This window comes from Lepus europaeus, chromosome 1 (genome assembly GCF_033115175.1).
Source record: "Lepus europaeus isolate LE1 chromosome 1, mLepTim1.pri, whole genome shotgun sequence".
Taxonomy (NCBI): Eukaryota; Metazoa; Chordata; class Mammalia; order Lagomorpha; family Leporidae; genus Lepus; species Lepus europaeus.
Genome location: NC_084827.1, coordinates 160,700,415 through 160,718,037, shown reverse-complemented (window position 1 = coordinate 160,718,037; position 17,623 = coordinate 160,700,415). Strand labels below are relative to the sequence as shown.

The window sequence follows — 17,623 nt, the reverse complement described above, 5'->3', positions numbered from 1 at the left end:
GTTTGTTTCTTTAAACCAGCTGTGCACATGTGAATTCCATTTGGCAGAATCGAGCTATGCCACCCTGGCACTATGCAGAAGATAGAGCCTATAATCTGACTAGAGAGAATCACCTTATTATAAAACAAATTACACTCCATACTCTTTCTTGGCTCTTAACATCTTCAGAGAGCCTGCTTTTGACATACCAGGAACATTCGTACTTTACATGATGTCTCATACTCAGTGGGAATTCATACCTTCAGAGCTATCCCAATCACACAGGAATTGTTAGGAGGATTGGAGCTATGTGACTTTTCCGTCTCCTCTAATTGGCTGTTTACCTTTTGATGATTTCAGCACTATTCCTAAGGAAAAGCAGGGCGAAGGTAAGGACTTGGAAGTTCATGGTGATCCTCCTTAGCAGCTCTGCTCATCAGTTTGGTAAGGAGGACGTTTGCACACTGTGAACAGCGCACAGCCACTGGGAACTGTGCAACCACACTTTCAGATGCCAGATCACAGACAATGATGATGATGCACTTAGGAAAGGAAACTGCTCAACTTTCACTGTTAATAGATGATTATTATATACACTGTGGTGGTCAAAGTTTTTCCTGTTGTAAATCTCTGTGGGGTGGGTAGGCAGGGAGGAGGAAAGGGACGGGAAAAGGAAGGACACCTGAGCAACGGAGAATCAAAGACAGCTTGCAAAAATACAGACAGGCAGAAAGAACATGATTCCTGGGGTTCAGAGTGTAGTTACCTCCTCTCTGTTAATAAGTTTAGAAGAAAACTAGAAGGTAAGCAAATATGTAGCTGCCTATCTTAGACTGCTGATGTCTGGGGACAGGAAAACAATACCCTTGGTTTTACTGTGCTTCTGCTAGACCTGACACAAAGTAACCATACCCATATTTATTTTATAACTATAGGTGAAATGGCCAAGCTCAACCCAAGGGGAAAACAATATTACCAACTATCTATTGTTGATCACACTTTTGGAAACAGAATAAAAAATGTACTTGAAAAAAGACTCCTCCCTCCCTCCACCACTCTAGCCAGAGATCCTGCACATGGATAAAAATGGTCATCACCAGGGAGGCAGCTGAAAATCTGTAGGGAGCACTCTTTGGGCTTGCAGGAAAAGTCTGAGTCCTGGCTCACCAAAGGCCTTACGAAAGAGATGTCCAAGCCAAAGAAAAAGGGCATGGCAAGCGATGAAAAAAAAACTTTTAGAGTTGGAGGTGAGAAAGGGAGGAATCGTAGGGAAGCCAAGCTTCCTTGCAAACAGAACTATGTGCTAAGGCAGCCCCGTTTTCCCACAGCTCTGCAAAGTCTGGTTTTGTGACATCAACCTTCCTATTAACAACACGCTAGGACTCCAAAGTCACCTTCAATGTACGAGGACAATCTACTCATAAAAAGCCTTATTGTAAGTCCATGGCATCATAATGCTTACAAAAAAAGTGCAGCAAAGAAGAGTATTAGGAATAAGGAGAAACAGCATGACTAAGTTTAACAAAAAAAAAATCCAGTATGTGAAAAGATATGTGTTTGAATCCCTGTGTGACTTTTGGGAAAGGTTTTTTTTTTTTTTTTTAATTTCTTATAGTTTTAATAGTTTTTCTATCTAGAAAATGGGGGTAATCATGCCTACTCTAACCTATATGTCACCTCCCTTTGTTATTTTCACAAGACTGCTTCAAATCTCCAATCCCACAGCTTGGAGAAGCCATGTTTTCCTGTGATGTGAGCAAATTCTCAGGCACCTACTTTCTTATGGTCTCTTTAGACACCGGCTTCTTGTGTTTTCAGGAGCTTTCCTTCTGTGTCTGAAGTAATTCCAGATGCCAAATGCTACTTCTTCACCAGTTTCCCCCAATACAGCACTCAGACCTAGCATTCCCAGAGTTTTACTGACTGAATTGACTGAGTATCTGTAGTTATGAGTTGGAAACACATTGTCAATGGCTGTGCCTGTGTGAAAATTCACTCACTTCCTGTACCTTCCTCTTCTTCTTCCTCATCTCCTCCTTTCCTGAATTTGTATCAGTTTTCCCAGGATGCAAAGCAGCCTCCCCCTCCTTTGCAGTTTCAACATTGACTGACCATCAAACCTGGGGACAGAGGCTCATTCTCTACCATGAGCATGTACCAAAGTATTTTTTCCAATAAAAACTAATCTCTCTTTCAGAAAACTCTGGCATCAGCAGTTAAAATTCTAGCATTTTCTCCATGTCCTTGGGTGACTTGACAAGACTGCTATGTGGGGTGATTGAAGGAGAGAATAAAATAAAGTGTTAGCACAATGCTTTGCACATAGTAGACATGAAACAGCTAGTGGATGCCACCTAACAGTGATGGACAACTAGATTTTGTCTCGGAAAAGATCATATTTGCACAACTCAGGAGACTAGTCACTTCCAAAAGGAAGAGTTTGGACTTTGGACAAGGCCTTAATCTTTTTCCAGAACACAATAATCATGATAGATGAAAGAGTTTGTTGATTTGTTGTGGTAGTGTGACTGCTTCTTTCCAGTCACAATATGCCAGCCAGACAATAACAGCACAGGTTCAATGCTGTGAAAATCTCTGTTGATCTCCTCAACACAAAAAAAGGGAGATTCTGAAGGACTGTTTCTACCAATCCATCCAGAACAGTTACCTAGAATTTTAGATTCCCTTCTATTCAGATGAAATTTTGTTTTGTGTTAGAACTCAAAAGCTTCTTTCCTATATGGCACTCATAGCAGTAAAATAAAAAAAAAAAAACTCTTCCTGTTTTTCAAAATACAAAACATAGACCTCAATTAAAAGACTGAAGATTCACATAAGGATAAAGCTGCCCTTCCTTAAGAAATTTCTCCGGGTTTGGCCTTTGGTGTTGCTGCCAATAGGATGTGGCTGGTAGACTGTAAGCTCTCTCTGAGGCTCAGCTGGCTATGAGTACCTTTGGGCAACTACCCTGCAGGTTTAGGCACCTTGCCAGGATTCCTAGATCTTAACTGGTAAGGTGCCTTAGGCTTCTGCCAGGCAATAGTGTTTCTAAGCATTTGAGAGTCACGTCCCCTGCTAAAATTCCAAGATGTTGGACATTCTGTGCACATAGGAACGTAAACACTCAGATATACAGAAAGCAGTTCACATAGCCCTGACCCTGGGCAGCAAAAATGAATGCAATGTTGCTGTATACACAAACCTGCAGGATTAACAGCAAGGGACAATCACAAAGATCTTCCAGTAAAGAAAAAGGCCATATAAAGCAGTACAATAAGAGGCTACAGTTACTAATGAGGCTTGAAATCAGGCTATTTAAATAGTTTCTCTTAAATGCAAAGCCATTGGGATTTATCACTCACCTTCCTCAAAGCTGGCATGCTTCTGTCTCACTATAACACGGAAGTTCTCAGCAGGATTCACACTTCCAACCTAGACCAGACCACAGACAATAAACCTGTAGGTCACTTCTCTTCTCTACAGCACCCCAGGCAACATAAACTGACTAATGTAGTAAGTCTGCTTTTAAAAAATAAAACCAAAGACAAAAAGAAGGAGGTCTTTTCTGTCCATTTTCATTTCTAGGGCTCTGTTAAAGGACAGAAGACATCAGTGGTCAAATGGCTGCCCAATACTTTCAGTCACCTCTCTTTATGAAAGCTGACTTCTTTCTTGAGGAGTCAGAAGTATTATAATCCAAGCCACCAGCCAGCCCAGCTTGGGGGCTTTGAGTGGTACAGACTGGCTGTACACCCAATCAATTAGGAAGGGGAGGACTCTGCAGTGTGGGCTCAGTTCAGGACAAAGTTGCCTCACTAAGGTGACATAAGAAATAACAGCTTGGGCCGGCGCCGTGGCTCACTTGGTTGATCCCCCGCCTGCGGTGCTGGCATCCCACATGGGCACCTGGTTCTAGTCCCAGTTCTCTGCTGTGGCCTGGGAGAGCAGTGGAGGATGGCTCAAGTGCTTGGGCCCCTGCACCCGCATGGGAGACCAGGAAGAGGCACCTGGCTCCTGGCTTTGGATCGGTGCAGCGCTGGCCGCAGTGGCCATTTGGGGAGTGAACTAATGGAAGGAAGACCTTTCTCTCTGTCTCTCTCACTGTCTACAACTCTATCTGTCAAATAAATTAAAAAAGAAAGAAAGAAAGAACAGCTTAATGTTTGACTCACTGAACTGCCCCTTTTGGGGCATTGCTCTTGACCCTCTGGCACTAGAGTTTTGGAAGAATACAGAAATATGCCCAAGCTGAAAATGTTCTCACAAAGTAAAAGCAGATCATGTATAAAGATTCAGTGCAGTGCTGACTGAGAGGGCTTCAAAGACAAAAATCTCTTCCATCGTACTCAGAGATAAATCTACTACATATTATAAAGATAATTCCATAGGTAAGTTACTGATAATAATTACTTAAAGGAAGAAAGGGAGAAGTACAGGATAAACCTTTCTAAATTATATATATATATATGTGCATATATATAGAGAGAGACAGAGAGAATCAAAGAAAATGATGTCAATAGACTAACAAAAATTGATGTAATCTCTATGAAATAGGGAAGTGTACTGAAAAAGCTCTGCTTACACTGGTGACACGGCCTTCAGCCAGGCTGGAGATACTAAAGTGGGCTTCCTCTTCTTCAGTCTTGCATTTTTTAGCAGTGGGTCCTTCTTCGTGACTAGAAAACAAAAAGATTATTTTTTTTCCAACCTTAAAAAAAAATCAAAACCAGAATTGTTAATGTAACAAGTATAAATCTTCCAAGTTCCCAAAATAAAGAGCCACACTTAGTTCCTTTACAAAGAGCTCGCCTCCCTTTCCGAGCCTCAGAGCTCCTGGCAGCCCTTGGAAGCAGCCCTGGCTTTGTTTCACAGCAGTAGAAAAATCATAATTAGCAGCTGCACCATAAAGTCTTTGCAAAAGATGAAACTGCAAACACAGATAATGGAAACTTTAGCATGTAAGTAAGAAATCTCTCTACTCTGCAGGTACTATTTGCTAGTCCCTGTCGCAGAACTGATAGCTGTTAGCTTTCTGTGTACACAGAAGACCTCTGCGTCTAACAGCATATCTTCTCCATCCTGTATGTGAAAGCTTTCTAGTATCTACTTACAACTGTCAAAACTTAGTAGACAATCCTTAATTAAATATAAAGAGAATCCTCTTAGAGAAGGTTTAAACTACAAAAAACACTTTAAAAAACTTTTAAGCTACTCTTTAGAAATCTAATTCTGTTTTATGCATGTTCAATAGCATCTTCGTGCTAAAGGAAAGATGACTCAAGAAAGCATGGCAAATATTCCACCTTACGTAAAACGCTAAGGCTGTCCTGAAGTCAAACAGGAGGCCAAGTTAATTGCAAAGGAGAAAGATAGCAAATCCAAAGATTCTGCCTATAATTGCCCTTAAGTTGTGGAACATAAAAAATATGATGATGATTTTCCCCTAAACAAATAATGTCTAGAGTAAAAACAACTATCAGAAATGGCTGAATGAAATTAGTAACTATGTCTAGCAATTCTTTTTAAAAATAATTAGTCGACAAATGAAAATTATATATTTTTATCAAGTGCAACATGACAAATTTTGAAATACATATACACTGTGGAAAGACTAAATTAAACTCATGAACATATGTATTAATTCACACACCATTTTTTGTAGTAAGTACAGTTAAAATCACTTCTCTTAGCATTTTCGAGACTAGTACTCTAAATGTGAGTTTTTTTTTTTTTAAGATTTATTTATTTATTTGAAAGTGAGAGTTACAGAGACAGAAGGTGCAGCAGAGAGAGAGAGAGAGAGAGAGAGAGAGAGAGACAGAGACAGAGGGGTCTTCCATCTGCTGGTTCACTCCCCAATTGGCCACACGGTCGAAGCTGTGCTGATCCGAAGCCAGGAGCCAGGAACTTCTTCCAGGTCTCCCATGTGGGTGCAGGGGCCTAAGGACTTGAGTCATCTTCCACTGCTTTCCCAGGCCACAGCAGAAAGCTGGATTGGAAGTGGAGCAGCCGGGACTCGAAATTGTGCCCATACTGGATGCCTGCACTGTAGGCAGCGGCCTTATGTGCTATGCCATAGCACCAGCCCCTCTAAATGTGTTTCATTGTGCAAAGCTTCAAACAATGAAGGTTGAAGGAGAGTTTTTCTTTTTTCTTAGGATTTATTTGCTTATTTGAGAGGCAGAGTCATAGACAGAGAGAGGAAGAGACAGAGAGAGGTCTTCTATCAGCTGGTTCACTCCCCAAATGGCTGCAACAGCTGGAGCTGAGCTGATCTGAAGCCAGGAGCTAGGAGCCTCCTCCAGATCTCCCACACAGGTGCAGGGGCTCAAGGACTTGGACCATCTTCTTTTGCCTTCCCAGGCACATTAGCAGGAAACTGGATCAGAAGTGGAGTAGATGGGACCCATACCAACTCCCACATGGGATGCTGGCACCGCCGGCAGTGGCTTCACCTGCTACACCACAGCGCTAGCCCTGAGAGTTTTTCTTAAAAATGAAACTAAGAAAATGAAGGCATAAGCTGCCTTCTTCAACAGTATTTCAATAGTGAATTTTTTCTTATAGGTAGGTATGTGAACAATGTAATCATCACAGCCATATATACATGAATTATGAGTTTTATCAATTGATATATTTTCCATTCACCACTATCTTTTTTCCCTGTGAGAAGCAGAGATTAGGTAAACAGAAAACATTAAAAAGGATAAGTCCAAGGAAAGTTGAATCAGCAAATAAAAGAGCTATCTGCACCTCCATGTTTATTGCAGCTCAATTTCACAACAGCTAAGACATGGAATCAACCTAAATGCCTGTCAACGGAAAACTGAATAAAGAAATTATAGGATATGTACTCTATGGAATACTACACAGCAGTAAAATAAATGAAATCTGGTCATTTGCAACAGAATGGAGGAATCTGTAAAACATCATATTGAGCTAAATAAGCCAGTCCCAAAGGGACAATTATCATAAGTTCTCCATGATCTGTGACAACTAACTGAGCCCTTAAAAGGAAACCTGTGGAAGTGAAATTGACGCTATGAGAAGCAATGACTTGATCAACCCTTGTCCTGACTGTTGAGGAACAGCTTATTATTTTATTCTTTCTACTATTTTTTTTCTACTTGATACCATTGGTTGAACTCTTTACTTAACACAGAATTATTCTAAGGTGTTTAAATCCAATTGAAAATGGATCCTTGTAAAAAATAAAAGTGGGAGGAAGAGAAGGAGATGTACAGTTTGGCACATATTCTAATGGACTTGCCTCTAAGGGTAAAGCTAAAACCTTGCCATGGGACTCCAAATCCCATTAAGTTGGCAGGTACAAATGCCATAATACTACTTAAAATGATCATTTTAAGAGCATAACTGATCACAAAGATAGGAATAAGTGTCACAGGGATCAGATAAATAAGACCAAGTGTCTGCTAATAACAATAGAATTAACAAGGAGAGAGTGATCCAACATGGAAAGCCAGGCCACAAAGCAGACTCATAGAAAGACAAATGCCCTAAACAGCACTCTGGCCTCTGAATCAGCCCTTAAGGCATTCAGATCTGGCTAAAAAGCCCATGAGAGCATTTCAGGCATGGAAAGCCAAGACACTGTGGCAAAAAAATGACCTAAATGAAAGATCTCTGTGAGATCCCAGTGGAAAGAAGGGACCATCAAAGAAGGAGGTACCTTTCTCTGAAGGGAAGAGAGAACTTCCACTTTGCTTTTGGCCCTGTCTAAATAATGACGGAGTCTGTGGACTCAAAAAGGCTTCCATTGCCTGGGCAGCTCATGACAAGAGCCTCAGGTGATCACTGATGTCATAAATTAGTGTCAACTGTTAAACCAGCAACAGGAGTCACTGTGCACTTGCTTCCCATGTAGGACCTTTGTCCTTAATGAGTTGTACTATGAGAACTAACGGTAAAACTAGTCTTCAAACAGTACTTTATACTTTGTGTGTCTTTGTGGGTTGCAAACTGTTGAAATCTTTACTTATAGAGTTGGACTTCTGTATATAATTAAAAATGAGTCTTAAGGAAGAATGAGATGGGAGAGGGAGTAGGAGGTGGCATGGTGGGGGGGGGGGTATGAGGATGGGTACAGGGGCAAGAATCGCTATATTCCAAAAGCTGTACCTATGAAATTTATATTTATTTATTATATAAAAGCTTTCTAAAAAAAAAAAAAAAGGGGATAAGTCATCCAGAGCCCTTTGCTTACAAATAGAATATAAACTCAGTACATTTGAGTTCTAGTCTCAGGTTTGTCACTGACTAGCCCTGGAATCTTACATCTTCTTGAAGGTGTTCTCTGTGTATTATTTTTTGGTATAACTACAGTTTAGACTTTAGACATCTACTATCCTCTCTGAGAATCAGAGAAAACACTATGGGAAAAATATTGTTATTATATCAACTATTCTCTTCTGAAAATCCAAATTAACTTGTAGTATTAAGAAGCATTATACATACAAAGTGCTATGCTAAGTTCTATAGGAATACAATGTTGAATCACATGAAAATTTTCTTAACTCCTCCAAAATAAGATTATAGAGAAGAAAGGGTAAACAGAGATATCCACCAGTTCTCCAGTCCCAGGCAGGTAAAAGCAGCCATATAAATAAGTAGAAAGCAGCATTTAATATGGTTAATAATCTCAAGGTTGAATAACAGCATTATTAAGAATTTTGCATATATTAAGTTCAAAATGTCTAACAGAAGTGGAAAAGAACAGTGACCCTCATCCCAAATTATCTATAAAGGAATTAAACCCTGGAAGGTAGAAATTACCCATGTAAGATCACAGGAGGCATAGAGATGTTAACAGCTGCTGCATTTGGATTATGGCACCATGGGTAATGGTTCTTTCTCCTCTTATTCTGTTTCATAATATGTATAAATCCTACAACTCATTTATTTAGCCAAATATTTATTGAATATTTACTATGTGCCAATCATTAAGCTAGACTCTAAACCCTAGATATACAAAAATTAATTCACAATCAATGTTTTCAAAATTTCAGATAAAAAAGCTAAGCAATTAACAGTCATGTGATAGTAGCATATTCCTTTCAGAGAATAGCGAACAGTTATATTGGGCAGGAGAACGAGGTACAAGCTGGAAAGAAGTGAAAGATGTGGCTGGAATATATATGAATCATAGGCATAAAAATGTGGGGGAAGAAAAGGAGATCTCAAGGAAGTCAGGTTATGGACACACACTTCTTTCCTTTTTGCTTACCCAGGCTTTCTAATTTCTGTCACAGAGTTGGATATTATGATGAAAATAATGGGAGGCCATTAAAGCAAGGGTTTTTAATCAGGCACCCAAAGATGGAGTCAAGGGATCTGTGAACTACCTGAAATTATATTCACAACTTGGTAGGTTAGGGCATTTTTTGGGGAAGAGGGTTCATAGTTTTTATATCAAACGGGTCCATCACAAAAGAAAAAGAAAGATTATGAATCACAGCATTAAAGAATTTTTAAAAGGGAATTACTTGATCAGATTTGTTTTTCAAAAAAATCACTCAGGTAGCAGAATGGATTGAAAAGGGCAAAGACTGAAATGAGGGAAATCAGTTAAGAGGTTATCTCAGTAAAGCAGGCTAAAATGAGACAGCCTACATAAAGGTAATGGCGGTGAGCGATGCTAATAAGAGCTAACATCATGTGCTAGTCACTATGCTAAGCACATTTAAATTAGCTCAGTTAAACTTAGCAATGACTTTATGAATTAGCTATTACCATTGTCCTTTTATAAATGAACAAATGAGAATCCTGAGAGGCAGGTATTTGTCACTACCACTTGACTTAGAGCAACTTGTCAATTTCAACTGCTTTTTGAAAAGGGGAAGCACTTAGGTTTAGATTCAAATCTTTCTGACTCCAAAATCAATGCTATTAGTCTCTGTACTAAGCTGAAACAAAAGGGATGGATTTCAGGTAAATTTAGTACAACTTGGTAAACCAATTAGATACGGAAAGTAAAAGAAAGAGATGACTCCCAGGAAATTAGGTGTCATTTATTGAAATAGAGAATAGCATGAAGAACGGTTTAAAAAAACCAGGGAAGAAAGATGATAAAGTCATTTCTGGACCTATTGAACTTGAGGTACCTATTGAGAATTAGTTTTCCAGTGAATTGGATAGAAATCTGGGCTGCAGACAGGTAGTAAGCAGTTTCTGAAGCTCAGCATGTGAAACAATTAAAGGTCTTGGGACATGTAATACAATAGCAAAACGGCAGTATGATTAAGAATAACTATAGCAAATATATATGCATCCAGTGCCAGAATGCCTGGCTATTTAAAACAAATGTTAATGGATCTAAAGGAAAATATGCTCCAATGTAATAATAATGGGGGACTTAAACACTCTACTTTCATCCATGGACAGATCAACTAGACAAAAAGTCGACAAAGAAACAACAGAGCTAATCTACACTATGGACCAAATGGACCTAACTGGTAACTACAGAACATCTTATCTCACAGAATACACATTCATCAGTGTATAGAACTTTCTCTGGAATAGACCATATGTTAGACCATAAAGCAAGTCTCAACAAATTTGAAAAAACTGAAATCATATTATCTATCTTTTCTGACTACAATGGACTAAAGCTGGAAATTAACACCTTAGGAAACTCCAGAAAATATGCAAACATGCAAAGATTGAAAAATATTTTTCTGAATGAATAGTGGGTCAAAGAAGAAATCAAAAGGGAAATAAAAAATTCCTAGAAATGAATGAACATGACAATATAATGTATCAAAACTTACAGGATACAGCAAAAGCAGTGTTAAGAGGAAAGATTATAGCAATTAGTGTCTACATCAAGAAATTGGAAAGGCATCAAATAAATGATCTATGAATACATCTCAAGGACCTAGAAAAACAAGAAAAGAAACCTAAAATTAGTAGGAGGAAAGAAATATTAAAATTAGAAATAGACAAAAAAAGATATAAAAGGTCAGTGAAAATCAAGAGCTGGTTTTTAAAAAAATAAACAAAATTAATGCACCACTGGCCCAAGTAGCAAAAAGAAAAAAGAAAAGGGAGAAGACCTAAATTAATAAAATCAGAGATACAACGTGAGATACAACAACAGATATCATAGAAATAAAAAGAATAATCAGAATTACTACAGCTATATGCCAACAAATTGAAAAATCTAGAAGAAATGAATAGATTTCTGGACACATACAATCTACCAAAATTGAGTCATGAAAACACAGATAACCTAAATAGACTAATAACCAAGGTGGAGACCGAATCTGTAATAAAGACTCTCCCAAAAAAGAAAAGTCCAGGACCAGATGATTTCACTGCTGAATTCTGGCAAAAAAAAATTTTTTTAAAGATTTATTTATTTATTTGAAAGTCAGAGTTATAGAGAAAGGAAAAACAGAGAGAGAAAAATCTTTTATCCGCTGGTTCATACCCCAAATGGCCACAACAGCTAGGACTGAAGCCAGGAGCCTCTTCTGGGATGCCCACATGGGTATAGGGGCCCAGAGATTTCGGCCATCTTCCCTGCTTTCTGGGTGCATTAGCAAGGAGCTGGATTGGAAGTGGAACAGCTGGTACTCGAATCGGCACCACAGCGCCTGCCCCTCTATCAAAATTTAAAAAAACTAATTCCAATTCTTCTCAAACTATTCAAACCATTTGAAAAGGAAGGAATCTTCCAAAACTCCATCTATGAGGCCAGCATCACCTTAATTCCAAAACCTTTTAGAAAACAGACATAACAAAGAAAGAGAATAACAGGCCAATATCCCTGAAGAACATGAGTGCAAAAATCCTCAACAAAATACTGCTAATCAAATCCAACAACACATCACAAAGACCATTCACCTTGACAAACTGGGATTTATCTATGGTATGCAGGGATGGTTCAACATATGCAAGTCAATAAATGTAATATATCATATTAACAACTTAAAGGATGAAAACCATATGGTTATTTTAATAGATGTAGAGAAAGCATTTGATAAAATACAACACCCTTTCATGATAAAAGCCTTAAGCAAATTGGGAATAGAAACATTTCTCAACACAATCAAGACAATATGTTTGACAAATCCACAGCTAGCATCAGAGTGAACAGGGAAAAGTTGGAGGCATTTCCACTGAGATATGGAACCAGACAAGCAAGCCCATTTTTATTCTTTTTTTTTTTTTTTAAGATTTACTTATTTATTTGAAAGGCAGAGTTACAGAGAGAGGCAAAGAGAGTGATGTCTTCCATCTGCTGGTTCACTCCACAAATGGCCTCAATGGCCAAAGCTGCGCCAATCCAAAACCAGGAGCCAGGAGCCAGGAGCTTCCTCTGGGTCTCCCACACAGGTGCAGGGGCAAAAGGACTTGGGCCATCTTCCACTGTTTTCCCAGACCATAACAGAGAGCTGGATTGGAAGTGGAGTAGCCAGTCTCCAACTGGTGCCCCATATGGTTCACTGGCACCACAGGTGGAGGCCTTACCTGCTATGCCACAGTACTGAGGATGCCCACTTTCACCATTGCTATTTTATATAGTTCTAGAAGTTTAAGGCAGAGCTATTAGGCAAGAAAAAGAAATCAAAGGGATACAAATTGGAAAGGAGGAAGTCAAATCAATCCCTGTTTGCAGATGACAAGATCTTATATACAGGGGACTCCAAAGACTCAACTAAAAGAGGAGAATTTGGTAAAGTTGCAGTATATAAACATCAATATAGAAAAATCAATAGTCCTTATATAAACAGACAATGCCATAGCTGAGAAATAACTTGTAAAATCAGTACTATTCATAACAGTTACAAAAATTTAAATCTTTAGGAATAAATTTAACCAAGAATGCGAAATATCTCTATAGTAAAAACTACAAGACATTAACGAAATAGAAGAAGACACACACACACACACGCACACACACACAAACCCCAGAAAGACCTTCCATGTTTGTGGATTGAAAGAATTAATATCATCAAAATGGTCATAGTACCCAAAGCAATTTACAGATTCATTGTGATCGCAATCAAATACCAAGCATATTCTTCTCAGAGCTAGAAAAAACAATGCTAAAATTTATATGGAAACACAAGAGTCCTGAATAGCTAAGGCAATCTTAAACAACAAAAGCAAACCTGGAGGCATCACAATACCAGATTTTAAGACATACTACAGAGCAGTTATAATCAAAACAGTCTGGTATTGGTACAAAAATGGACATGTAGATCAATGGAACAGAATAGAAATCCCAGAAATTAGTCCACACAGCTACAATGAACTAATCTTTGACAAACAAGCCAAAATCACTCCCTGGAGAAAGGACAGTCCCTTTAACAAATGGAGCTGGGAAAACTGGATCTATGCATGCAAAAGTATGAAACAAGACCCCTACCTTACACCTTATACAAAAATCAACTAACAATGAATCAAGGATTTAAATCTACTATGATACCATAACATTACTAGAAGAAAACATTGGTGAAACTCTGCAAGACACTGGCATAGGCAAAGACTTCTTAGAAAAGACCCCAGAAGCACAGGAAATAAAGTCAAAGATAGACCAATTAGATTACATCAAACTAAGAAGCTCCTGCACTGCAAAGGAAACACTCAAAGAGGCAACTTATAGAATGGGAGAGAATATTTGCAAACTATGCAGCTGATAAAGGATTAATATCCAGAATATATAAAGAGCTCAAGAAACTCAACAACAATAAAATAAACAACCCAGTTAAGAAATGGGCAAAGGATATGAACTATTATTTTTCAAAGGATGAAATACAAATGGCCAATAGGCACATGAAAAAAATGCTCAGGATCACTTGCCATTAGGGAAATGCAAATAAAAACCACAATGAGATCTCACTTCACCCCAGTTAGAATAGCTATCATCCAAAAATCAAAAAGTGATAAATGCTGGTGAAATGTGTGGGGAAAAAGTACCCTCGTACACTGTTGGTGGGAATGTAAACTCATACAACCATTATGGAAAATAGTATGGAGATTCCTCCGAAATCTGAAAATAGATCTACCATATGACTCAGCCATCCCACTCCTGAGAATTTACCCAAACAAAATGAAACCAGAATATGAAAATTATTTGTATTCCCATGTTTACTTCAGCTCAATTCACAACAGCTAGGATACAGAATCAACCCAAATGTCCATCAACTTATTACTAGATAAAGAAAATGTGGTATACACACAGTATGGAATACTACTCAGTCCTAAAAAGGAATGAAATCCTGTCTTTTGCAACAAAATGGATGCAACTGGAAATCATTATGCTTAGTGAAATAAGCCAGTCCCCAAAAGACAAATATCACGTTTTCTCTAACATGAGGGAGTTAATACAGAATGGAAAAAAAAAAAAAAAAAAACAGGAATGAAACAGACATCTTGTTATTTGATTAGTTTTCTGCTCTTGTTAATACTCTGGTTGAACTGTGGTCTTTCTACTTTTTTATTTGTTGAATATTATAGTTAGTATTGCATTAAGCCTGTGATTATAGAGTGGACTGAAATTATGTCTTTATCTAAAGGGAGACATAGACTCCAATACAGTAATAATGGGGGATTTAAACACCCCATTTCATCAATGGACTGATCAACTAAACAGAAAATCAACAAAGAAACAACACAACTAATCTATACTATGGGCCAAATGGACCTAATTGATATCTACAGAATATTTTATCCCACAACTGCAAAATACACAAATTTTTCATTAGTGAATGGAACTTTCTCTAGGATAGACCATATGCTAGGCCATAAAGCAAGTCTTAGCAAATTCAAAAAACTGATATAATACTGTGTATCTTTTCTGACCACAGTGGAATAAAGCTGGAAATTAACAACTTAAGAAACTTTAGAAAATATTCAAACACATGGAGACTGAACAACACCCTCCTGAATGAACAGTAGGTTATAGAAGAAATCAAAAGGGAAATCATAAAGTTCCTGGAAATGAACGAAGATCACAATACAGCATATCAAAACCTATGAGATACAGCAAAAGCAGTGTTAAGAGAGAAGTTTATAGCAATCAGTACCTAATCAAGAAATTGGAAAGATATCAAATAAATGATTTAACAACACTTGAATATAACAAGGACCTGGAAAAATGAGAACAAACCAAAATGGATGCATCTGGAAACCATTGTGCTTAGTGAAATAATTCAGTCTAAAAAATTACAAATATCATAAGTCTTCTCTGATATGTCACAGTTAACAAAGAATACAAAAAATGTATAGGAATAAAATGGTCATTTTGGGATATGATTGTCTTTTTTAGTTCATGTTTATACTCCTGTGAAACTGTGGTCTTTCCACTTTTACTTGTTCAGTATTATGATTAGTGGTGAATTAAGCTTGTGAATATAGAGTGGATTAAAATTATTTCACTGCAAAAATTGATGAAGAGAGAGGAGGGAGGGAGAGAGATGGGGGAGTGGGGGAAAAGGGGAGTGAGGGAAGTGTGGCTGTCTTCTTGAAATTGTACTATGGAATGCATAAAATCTGTTCTCTTTATAATAATAAATTTTTTTTAAAAAAATCATGTCTCTGTTATAATTAAAGGGAAAAAAAGGACAAAAGGAGCCCCTGGAGGTTGAGAGAGGGAGGGAGGGAAATATGGTTATCTTAGAATTGTAGCTATGAAATACATGCTAGCTATTCTCTTCATATTAATAAGAATTTTAAAAAATAAGTTTACTTTGTTTCAGAAAGATTTTAAATAAATGTATAGTTTTTAGAGAATATGCATTTTCCATGAGCTTTTTCTAAGCTGGGATTTCAAAATTTTTTACATCAAAGTAACATCATTTAATTCCATTTTCCATGAACTTTTTGAAGTACCCTCATATATATTTTCTGTATTTGTAAATTTACTAATGATTTTAAATAAATTCTGTGGAAGGGTTTGTTTCTATCAAAAAGCAAAACAAGGAGGCAAGCTCTAGAGTTAGATTGCCTGTATTTATATACAGCCTTACTGCAACACTTATCAAATGTGATCTTCGGCAAGTTTCTAACTTCTCTGATCCTCAGTCTCCTCAAATTTAAAATGAGGTCAATAAAATGACTTACTTCGTAGAATGGTCAAGTAGACCCAAACAAATTACATGTCAAGCACTTATCGTCCTACTTGGCCTCAGTTTCCTCTGCGAAATCATCACCAACATCATCATCGTCATTGCTATTGGTGATGTGCTAGGGGCAAGACTGTGAATTTTTAAACCAATTACACACAAACCCTACATTCTTACTATTTGCTAGGCATTGTCCTGGGTTCTAGAGATACAACAGTGAACAGCATATTGTTACTCAATTAACTCCCCTGATAACTCTATGAGACAGGTATTCCTATCCTTTCTCTTTTACTCAAGAGGAAATTGAGGCAGAGTGAGCCTTAGCAACCTGCACCTCAGGCACACTGCTGACTGGAGTCTTAACTATTGACCAGGTGACATTATCTGCTCACAGTAGCTTAGGAGGAATCCTAGGGGATTTGAAAAGAGCAGAAAACTTTAAATTCCTTGCATAGAAGCAAAAATAAATCTAGATAATATACATATTAGTTTCACAAGTAAGATTAGACCTCAGCTGTTCTAATTCTCATGCAAGTTACCTAAGACATGACTCTTTCATTTCAAGGGGTGTGCAACATTAAGGGAAGCAATGTTTTTATGTGGTACAGGTAATATTTAGTACATTTTGGGACTACAGTGTCAAATAATGCTCTTATCCTCTTAAAATGAAGACATCACTTCTAACACTAGGTATTCACCAGGTCCATGATGCACAGCAGACCGTCTCAAACATTCAATTTTTTTTTATCAATAATGATATTATTATATCTTTGGGTTGACTACTGTCTTTCTTCCAAATAGCTCAAATCATGTAATTTCATTGCTAAAATATCATTAACATGAAGCTGCTAAATTACGTAACCAAAATCAGCTTGGGAGTGACAAAGCTGCAATGCAAACTGGATTCCCAGCTTAGGACTCATATCTTAGAATACAAAGCTTCCTGAATCTTAGCCCCTCAACCCTCTCTGGAAATATATACTCTGGATACAGAAATGGTAAATATATACAAAAACAGCTAAGCATAAGCAGTTTTCATTTTCTTTTTTTTTTTTTTAATTTTTAAAATTTTTTTTTTATTTTTGACAGGCAGAGTGGACAGTGAGAGAGAGACAGAGAGAAAGGTCTTCCTTTTGCCGTTGGTTCACCCTCCAATGGCCGCCGTGGTAGCGCACTGCGGCCGGCGCACCGCGCTGTTCCGATGGCAGGAGCCAGGTGCTTCTCCTGGTCTCCCATGGGGTGCAGGGCCCAAGGACTTGGGCCATCCTCCACTGCACTCCCTGGCCACAGCAGAGAGCTGGCCTGGAAGAGGGGCAACCGGGACAGGATCGGTGCCCTGACCGGGACTAGAACCCGGTGTGCCGGCGCCGCAAGGCGGAGGATTAGCCTGTTGAGCCACGGCGCCGGCCAGTTTTCATTTTCTTAAAGAAACTATCTCTAAAGCTGATTAGGGCCTTATTAAAAATGTGAGTTTTAAAAATCTTGAGAAGGGACTGTCATTCTCCTTAATTACAGGAGGTACTCAATAAGCATTTACTAAATGCATACTTTCT

At 38.1% G+C, this 17,623-nt stretch overlaps 1 protein-coding gene across 1 annotated transcript in view; it reads right to left on the bottom strand.

The window, feature by feature from the left end:
• XRCC5 (X-ray repair cross complementing 5) overlaps window positions 1–17,623 on the bottom strand; it is a 101,093-nt gene that overhangs the window by 39,187 nt on the left and 44,283 nt on the right. Inside the window, exons 15-16 of the mRNA XM_062191376.1 lie at window positions 4,562–4,655; window positions 3,342–3,411 (exon numbers count right to left, since the gene is read on the bottom strand). Coding sequence (XP_062047360.1) covers window positions 3,342–3,411; window positions 4,562–4,655 — 164 coding nt within the window. The remainder of the gene's footprint in view (window positions 1–3,341; window positions 3,412–4,561; window positions 4,656–17,623) is intronic.